The sequence below is a fragment of the Carassius auratus genome, unplaced genomic scaffold (assembly GCF_003368295.1).
Source record: "Carassius auratus strain Wakin unplaced genomic scaffold, ASM336829v1 scaf_tig00215494, whole genome shotgun sequence".
In the NCBI taxonomy this organism is placed as follows: Eukaryota; Metazoa; Chordata; class Actinopteri; order Cypriniformes; family Cyprinidae; genus Carassius; species Carassius auratus.
Window position 1 is genome coordinate 38,111 of NW_020528110.1, and position 10,006 is coordinate 48,116.

The window sequence follows — 10,006 nt, forward strand, 5'->3', positions numbered from 1 at the left end:
TTGTTGTTTTTATTTTTGAGCTTATATATCTCTCAATATTAATAACATCTGATTAATTTTGAGTTTTGAACTTGAGCCAAAACTCTCAAGCTTTGTAAATATATGTTGGTTATGTGTCTATTCAGAATGACTTATGAGCAGCAGCCTTTTTATTTTGGGTAGGCTATGTCATGTGCATTACTTGCCAAAATTGGGCTGTCTGGTTAACTCATAAATATGTACCATGGGATTTTTATTTTACAAACATCAGTGTTATATATATTTTTTTCTTCGGAAGCAGGCGAGATAAAGGTGCAAGTTTCCAGAGCTGTTTGGCGAAATCAAAGCGCCAGAGTGGGCGGAGTTTACCCAGTCTAGAACGATCTAGAATCTGTGGGGGAAAAAAGCGCGAAAGAGGCAGCAGCACTTGAATTTCTGACTCGTCGTCAGTGACAGACAAGTTCCGTTAATTCTCAAATCTAAGTTTCTTTACACACTTTATTTTGTTTTCGTCTTTGTGTTGATTTCTTTAACTTTTTGCCTGAGAGGAATTCAGCGACAACGTTTCCGTGAGAGCTCCGACGGAGACGTCTTCGCAGCCGTTAACGTTAAGCTCCGTTAATAACAGACTATTACTCAAATTTACGTTTCTTTATACACGGATTTGTCTTGTGGTTGTAAAGTTATTTATTTTGTTTTCGTCTTTGTGTTGATATCTTTCACTTTTTGCCTGAGAGGAATTCAGCGAAAACGTTTCCGTGAGAGCTCCGACGGAGACGTTTTCACAGGCTTTAACGTTAATGTATTTTTCCCACCCGTGGCCTCTGCCGGAGTTTCCATCTTGGAATCGCGGATCCTTCACAGACTGCTTATCGGGACTTCCAGAAAATCAGTAAGTAACTTTACCATCACTACTTCGAGCAAAAAAAAAAAAAAAAGAAATAAAAAAAGAAAGTTAAGTGCCACACCCTTGTCAGGCTGTGGAAAGCCAACAGCCTGTAGAGAACCTTGCAGATTATTACCCTCTTTCTGTATATAATCAATTTGGTCTTAATCGTGTTGCTCTGCATCATTCTGTGTTTCAGAAGAATGAGTAATGGACTCCATTGAGAAGGCAATACAGGCCGTGCTACCACAGCTAGATGAAGCAAAGCTTGAAACTTTAGTCAATGAGTTGGTGAAAGTAGGTGTTGAAGGACCAGATGATCTGCAGTTTATTCAAGAAGATGACATCAAACATCTGCTCACACCCATTCAGTGCAGAAAAATTATTCATTCCTTGAAAGGTGAGATTAGTTCTTTTAATTAACATATATTAGTTTATCCGCTACAATTAATAACTAAATAAATCCGCAACCATTCAATCATAATTTTGTAAAAAAAAAAAAAAGTGGTTATATGTGGATGTTAGTGTATACCTGGTCCAAGATTCTGTCCCCTTTGGTCAGGCAGGTGACATGTTGATAGAACTTGAGGAGTACAGATTGAGGTTAGAATTATTGAAATCCCCCGCGGCAATAAATGCCCTTCTGGATGTGCAGTTTGCCGTTTGCTAATGGCAGCATATAAAGTCAAATTTGCTTTAAAAAAAAAATAAAAAAAAAATAAAACATGGTATATACGGGAAAAATAAAAACTATATTCTTGCCTCTGCAATGCTGTCTCTGCACTAGATACAGTTATTCCATGCAAAACTACAGACCCACAGCTTTCCAAAGAGCCTAATCACTTGATTATAGGCCCAAGTATGTAAGAACAGTGCAATACAGTACAGAAGGATAGTGGTCGCATTGCAATTGAAAACAGCATTTAAGATATTGCCCATATTCCCCCATCCATGCAGATCACATAGTCATGCATTGCATTTGCTCTTTTTTTAAACACATTGATTTTAATATACACCTGCAATGCGGCTGAAAAAAAGCACATCATCAAAAATATTTCAATGTTAACATGTAAAATAATATTCTTGTTTGCCATCAGTTGACCTCAAATCACCCATCTAGGCTGATTAGTAATTGAGATGAAGCCATGACAACCATTTTTGAAATGACCCTTTTCCCAAGATCAGATTTAAATACATTTTAGTCTGTTATTTAGTATTTTTTATAGTTTGTTTATTTGAACTGTACCAGAATCCAAAAAAACAAAACAAAAAAACATTTTATATAAATTTTGTTGGTTTAACCCTATATTGACCTACCTATAAGGACTTGACGGCCACCATTTTGATTTTATTTTATTTTTTAAGTTTTAGTTTAAGTACATCTGATACTATTGTAAACCACTAAGAAACCTTTTGTTAGATTTTTTTTTTAGGGTCAAACCTTATTTTCACCTGACTATTCTGTGCTTTCACAGTGTGTAATGCAGGTCCTTCAAATCCCCAGCTGAGCCCTTCATCGTCTGAGCCACTGTCAGTTGCCTATTCCAGCACATGCCCCATATCATCTATAAGTCCCATCTCTGCATGGGTGAACAGTTTTGAGGTGCCATGGAACAAAGTGAGGCTGACTCTTAGAAGAGCAGTAGATGCTGGTGAGAGGCCAGCTCCGGATGACCGCAGACACTTGATAAAAGTCACTGTTGATGCGATGAGAGAGCGTTCCTTGAACCCTACTCGCAGAGAGTGTGTGGTAGTGGCTAAAGCTATAACTCAAAAATATCCAAATAGCTTTTTAGACAAAAATGAAGAGGGGGAGCTAATTGGATGTGGGTATTTCAGCATTATAAATCAGCTCAAAACCAGAGTAGAATATTTGAATCGAGGCAACTCTCTTTCCCGTCTGAGGAAGCACAAACGCACCCAGAGAGATGATGAGGATGGTGATGATGACCAGCCAGCAGTAGCTACATGTGCAAGAATCGACAGTTATGGGTGTGTTCGTTGGCAGCCAGCGGACTATCCAGATGGGGAAACATCAGCATCATTAGAGGAAAAGAAGCTTGAGATGATTGATATATTCAGCCGAGAGGGACTAAAGGGCGCTGAGAGAGGAAGGGTAGAAGACCTAATGGCAATCACTTATGCCAAACAGCGGGAATACATCAACGCAAAGCCTTCCCCAAGCATTCTGGATGTGGGTAAAGAGTGGCCATTTCTCTTTTCACAGAAGTTTTTATTGTCACACTTCACCACTCTCACCAATGTTGAACTATACACAAGACTGAATGAAGATATGGACAAAAAGGGTAAAAGACTCCTGGATTTCTTCAGTAGTCAGATTACAAAGTGGAGGAAAGAAGTAAGAGCTGTTCTGAAGGAAGCCATAAAGAAGGACCGAGAAGGATCTGATGGCCTAGCAGCGATGCTTGTGATGTTGGCACACTTCAAAGAGCAAGAGGAGTCAATTTTTCTCATTGCTGATGTAAGTTCCTTAATTATTTAAATCTTTTATTTGGAGTTTTCAACAATTAACTGTCACATTTACCTGTACACAATTGTATCTCATTTCCCTGATTAGAGTGAGAATTGTTAATGCAGGTTGACGAACCTCCAGTTTTTCAAGTAAATACAGGTTTGTGTCAGGTTTATGTTATTGGTGGTTGAGCACTTTTTCCTTGATAGACCTCACCTCACAATATAACCCACTTGGTGCAAGCTTCTATCTCAATTCCTGGGTAAATGCTGGGTAAAGTCACTGTTGTCCACTGTGAGCACGATATTTTAATTAATATTTTAATTAAGAGAAAATTGATGTAGTGTTGTAATTGATAAAGATATTGTGGTACTTAGTTAATTTTTTGTGTAAACCTTTCACAAACCTTCAGAGCAAAAAAAAGGACCATTGCTCATTGCTTCCTTATCAACAAATTTCAAAAAGCTTTTTCTATCCTAGAGATAATATACAGCCTACCTTGTTTCAAGTAACACTTATCTTTGCTGGCATAGGAGACTACCACTCCCGCAGACGCAGAGGCCCAGCTGTCTCTCCCAGTCACTCCAAGGATCATCATGCTCGGTAAGTTTCACATTCAATGTTAACGAATCCTTTGAATGTATAGGGCACAAGCAAAGCAAAGTTTCTGGAAAACACTAGTGAATGTGTGTTGTGTCATTCTCTGCTTCTGCACCAGTCAGTAACAGCACAGTCACTCCAAAACTTAAGTTATGTGGAGTAATCTCTCATCTTTAGTAGCCACCTATAATGTCGTGATTGCTATTTCAGATTGCTTGCTATGCCTGTATCACTCATTGTTTTTCTATCACCAAACCAGTTATTGCTGCTTAAAGGACTAGTTCACCTCAAAATGAAAATTTCCTAATAATTTACTCTCACCCCAATGCCATCCAAGATATCCATGTCTTTCTTTCCTCAGTGGAAGAGAAATTAAGTCTGAGGAAAACATTTCTGGATTTTTCTTTGAATAATGGACTTCAATTGTAACCAACGTTTTGAAGTCCAAATCAATGCAGTTCAATTGTTAGGATTGAGTTGGGAACTAAATCTTCACATCGAAAGGTCGCGCTCCATTTCACCGGCCATCTTTGCGTATTTCCACCGGCGATATCGAGCGCAACCTTTCGACTTGATGTAGTTCCCAGCTCAATCCTAACAATTGTAGTTAAAAAGTATATAAATTATTATTATATTTTTTTAGAAAATGACCAATCATTTCGCTAGATAAGACCCTAATCCTCAGCTGGGATCCTGCACAGCCCGTTGAAGCACTTCAAAGATCTTTGAAACTGCATTGATTTAGACTTCAAAACGTTGGTTACAATTGAAGTCCATTATTTGAAGAAAAATCCAGAAATGTTTTCCTCAGATTTAATTTCTCTTCCACTGAGGAAAGAAAGACATGGATATCTTGGATGGCATTGGGGTGAGTAAATTATTAGGAAATTTTCATTTTGAGGTGAACTAATCCTTTAAAGGGTTAGTTCAGCCAGAAATAAAAATTATGTCATTAATGACTCACCCTCATGTCGTTCCAAACCCGTAAGACCTCTTCGGAACACAGTTTAAGATATTTTAGGTTTAGTCCGAGAGCTTTCTGACCCTCCATTGAAGCTGTGTGTACGGTATACTGTCCAAGTCCAGAAAGGTAATAAAAACACATCAAAGTAGTCCATGTGACATCAGAGGGTCAGTTAAAATTTGTTGAAGCATCGAATATACATTTTGCTCCAAAAATTACGACTTTATTCAGCATTTTCTTCTCTTCCGGGTCTGTTGTGAGCGCATTCACAACACTGCAGTGACGCCCCTGACATACAATGCTGCTGACGTGTTTTCTTTGTTATTGGTTGCACCAGAAAACACGTCAGCAGCGTCGTACGTCAACCGTCGCGTTCACAACAGACACGGTAGAGAAGACAATCCTGAATAAAGTCGTAATTTTTTTTATTTTTGGAGCAGAATGTATTTTCGATGTTTCAATAAATTCTAACGGACCCTCTGATGTCACATGGACTACTTTGATGATGTTTTTATTACCTTTCTGGACATGGACAGTATACCGTACACACAGCTTTAATGGAGGGACTGAAAGCTCTCGGACTAAATCTAAAATATCTTAAACTGTGTTCCGAAGATAAAAGGAGGTCTTATGGGTTTGGAACGACATGAGGGTGAGTCATTAATGACATAATTTTCATTTTTGGCTGAACTAACCCTTTAATGCACTGCTTCGAAGATATGTATGCTCCCTGCCCTGTTTTTACAATAATTTATGTGGAGAAAATCTTTTATAGAATGTATTGCTATGAAATATAATTTTTGTGATGACTCTTGTCTTTACTAAGGAGAGACAATACTGACTGCAAAAAAATGGATGCTGTCGATCGAGGGGAAGGTCGTAATCCCACCTCGTGCTCACATGGCAGACTTCACCACTGCCTTGGCCGCTCTCTTCGCCTGTTACTATGTATTCAACCTAGAGTATCAGGTGGAAGCCAGCACAACACTGGAGTTTGTTCAGAGGTATTTTTTATCTTAAATAGTTTGATTGCAGTGTAAAAGCAAATTGACAATTGAAAAGCTGTTCAAAATCATCTTCTCCCTTTAAAATTAGGGCTGTGAACTGACACTGGTCTCACGGTTCGGTTCGATTACGATTATCATGTCATCGATTCAGTTCAATTCGATATCACAATGCATCGCGATGCACCGCATTCTCAATTTGACATTTTTCTTCAAAAGTGATGTGTGCGCACGTGTGTGTGCTGGCCTGTTCAAACAGTGACATTCCAGTTGGGAGTAAAGCTTGTTTATGCCATTAAGAAAAGAAAAATCTGTCATATAAATTGTTTTAAAGAAATATTCATTTAAAAGCAGCGTTTATTAATCGGTGTATTATGTTACCATTAAAGATGCACGCATCAACCGTCGCTGAGTCCGCTGTTGAAGGTTACGATCATCCATTTATAATCACCCATAACAACACAGAATAATAGTAATTTGAACATCGGGTCAGACTCTGCCAGGCGTTAACAGCTCGGGGTGAAAACGGCTAACGTGGTTTATCAAGTTAGTGGTATTACCTCCTGCATATTCTATTTGTGCGTGGCATGAGCGCACACAGTGCGTCTTCTGCAGGATGTGCTTACCAGGTTGTTCATAAAAGCTGAAATGTGCCCAGATGTAGGCTTTAAAAGTAGTTGGAGCATCTTTAATTACTCGCACTCGCGTCTCGCCTCCCTCTGCCATTGTATGCTACCGTGACAAATGACGTCAGAAAAGTGTCAGTACATTATAATCGATTATGGTCTATTACTGAGCCGATACCGTATCGTCCTCATCTGCATCGTAGAAACGATAAATTTTGACACCCCTATTTAAAATGTTATGGAATTGGGCTGGGCGATATGGCTGAAAACTGTATCACAATATAGTGTTTCATATTGGTCGATATCGATAATTATTGATATTTTTATGACCTATTTAAAATAAGGAACAGGAGAAAAATATATTACATTTAAAAAAATTTATTTTAAAGTTAAGAATAGTTCACCTCAAAATGAAAATTTCTTTCTTTCTTCAGTGGAAAAGAAATTAAGTTTTTTGAGGAAACAATAGCAACCAACTGAGTTATTGAGCCATTGAAGTCCATTATATGAAAAAAAAAATCCTGAAATGTTTTCCTCAAAAAACTTATTTTCTATTGAAGAAAGAAAGACGTGGATATCTTGGATGGCATTGGGGTGAGTAAATGATTTAGGAAATTTCATTTTGGGTTGAACTAATCCTTTAACCTTCCCCTGATTCATAGGTGTGATTGGCAAAGGACAAAAAAGCAGGAAAATATAATGCGCACCTATCATGACGCCAGTGACAGCACGTGTGATTATTCCAGTAGTTAGGACATCGCACAAGATTTGTGTTAACACAGAACACATTTCATCACTGGATAGTGTTTGTCGTTTATTTAAAGTGTGGTTTATGTCAGCTGAATGTGCTGAACGCTTTTCAGAGAAGATGAGGCAACGTTATTTTAGTACAATTCACACCCAGCGATAATTCAGGGAAAAAAATCTCGAATGCTTCACGTGAAACTTCGGTCTTCCGACCTATCATTGTGTCAGTTCTCAATTGATTTTGATGGTAATATCAATTTTAATTGATATGCGCGAAGGGAGAAATAGCAAGACAGTTTGAAGACTGTGAGAGTGTGCGCGCGATGCCGGAGGAGGGGCTCTCTTTCTCTCTCTGCTCGTTCTCTCAGTAACATGCGCTTGCCTGTCAGAATTGGCGCAGCAGTCAGTCATCTTATCTACATCACTCACCGATCAAACAAGGCTTTCCACTTATCACTCCACGTCAGTTCTGTTATTGAAGAATCCAACACGAGACAACGATATGGTGCAACTAAACTGTTACATGATTGGCTGGTAGTGTGTTACTCCCTATGTTGCTAGGTTACCAGAGAGTGAGTGCCTTTGTTCATGCAAAGAAAAAAACAAAATCGAACGTTTTATCGAACGCATTTTTTATTGATATTGATTACATGTCTATCGCGATACATATTGTTAATGTTTTATGGCCCAGCCCTATTATGTAAAGTATCTGAGTATCTAAATAGTGTAGGTTGAAGCCTCCTAACAACTTGAATGCTTTAGGAGGACTGTTGGGCATGTACACACTATATTTTTTACATAAAACCTTTTGGGAATAATTAAGCTCCTAATTCTTCATTTTTTTTCAGGCCATCTGATGTTGAGAATATATCTTCTGGTTGAAGAATTGTAGCTTGTTCAGGAGGTTCTTTGTTGTTTTCCACGTCTCAGATCTTTAAAGGAGTATGGTGTTAATGCTTGAGTCGAATAGCCGTAGTTTGGTCTTGAGTGTCAAATGCAGCTCTTGCCTTGCCCATTCTTGTGGTTAACCATCAAGCTGGCCAGTGTCTTTCTGTTTGCACTTTGGTCGTTGTGCTAATGTGGAGACCTGTCTCAGCTGACTTCTGTTCTACCCCTCTCAGTTTCTCTTACATTTGTTGGTGTTTTTGGGACAGTGATGTGATATAATCTGCAAAGTCTAGGTCATCCAGTTGTGTAAATGGGGTCCATTGGATCCTATTGCGCCTGTTGTCAGTGGCTTGCCGCATGACCTAGTCGGCCGCATGATGTAGTCAACCTTCGAAGAGGAATGGTAATCAAGAAAGTAGACAGCCTTGACTAACTCCTGTTGAGATGTGAAATGCCTCTGTCAGCTGGCCTTTATGTATGATTCTACATTGCTCACTGCACTTACAGTTATTCATTAATGTGCGCATATTGTCCCATCGCCTAATTCCTATACTCATGTTCATAGGTTTTTAGTCAGGATTAATCCTGACTCCAACAAGTGCACTGCCAAGGAGCAGATGAGCAAGACGACTGGGAGAGTGGTGAAGCGGAAGACTTCATACATGAACCCCCATGTCATCTCCTTCATCAGGGACTTCACGGAGTTCTATTTGCTAACTGACTAGATACAGGTGAGGTTCTGATAATAGCTTTAATAATAATTATAATACAATTAATAATATAGGTATCTGTGGGTTTAATATAATTAATCATAATTTGATAATAATAATAATAATTATTAGGAATGCACCAATACTGGTATCGATATCGGGCCGATACTAAGCTCAATGTTCTTGTACTCGTAAAAATGATTTTTTTTTACTCCGATACCAACAACCGATACCAGGCGTGTAAATAGTGTTTGTGTTTAGAAAAAGAAACACTGACAACAGAGGGTATAATGGGGATAAAAAAGGCAGTATATGAAGTAAATCTATCTTACTAGTGAAATATTAAAAGAAATATAGTAACACACATTGCTTTGGTGCGCAGCTGATAAGAGAAAAACGTGCTGTGGCTTGAGCGTGCAGCGGGACAGACGCGTGAGCTAGTCGAGCGCATCCATTTATCCAAACGTCATTGGAAAGTTTGTAGTTCAGTCAGATGTAAATGGCAAAGAAAGTCAAACAAGACAATGTAGCTTATCAACGTTAACTGACGAGAGAGAGAGACTTGTTGATTGCTCTTGATTGACTAAATCATATATGTAAGTAAAACATAAACTGTTACCTTATTTATTAGGGCTGGGTAAAAAAATATGGATTTTTATTTTATTTTAATTGATTCTCATTTTTGCAAAACTGATACTGATTCTTAAACATTTTCATCGAGACATCAGTAGCTATATTACTAATATCAGTGATACACGCCTTCATTCATAAAATATTCCATTAACATATAGGGCTGGGTAGGGGTGGGTACCGAAAGCTGGTATTAAACGGGCCCCGGGGCTGAATTTTGAAAGACCGCTGTATCGATAAGCTCGGACGTTATCGGTTCTGCTGTCGGTACTTGGAAAAATACACGTAATGTTATTATTGCTATAAAGACGTTTTATTTCGCCAACCTTTTCTATATACCATAATATTAAACCGTTTGTCTGTGATGCATTTTTGCTATTCGCAGTCCGAGAGAGAGAGATCTCCACAGTGCGCACATGACAGCCCTAATGAGTGACGTTGGAGGACAGAACTAAACATTCAAACATAGCCTGGTTACACTTCAGATTTTTGATTACTC

General features: G+C 38.5%; 1 protein-coding gene across 1 annotated transcript; it reads left to right on the forward strand.

The window, feature by feature from the left end:
• The first annotated feature begins 228 nt into the window (after positions 1-228).
• Positions 229-8,980, forward strand: LOC113094882 (uncharacterized). Its single transcript, XM_026260521.1, has 6 exons — positions 229-871; positions 1,065-1,265; positions 2,341-3,347; positions 3,872-3,941; positions 5,729-5,906; positions 8,733-8,980. Exons 2-6 carry the CDS (start codon positions 1,076-1,078, stop codon positions 8,890-8,892), a joined length of 1,605 nt encoding a protein of 534 aa, XP_026116306.1. The 5' UTR covers positions 229-871; positions 1,065-1,075; the 3' UTR covers positions 8,893-8,980.
• The last annotated feature ends 1,026 nt before the right edge of the window (positions 8,981-10,006 follow it).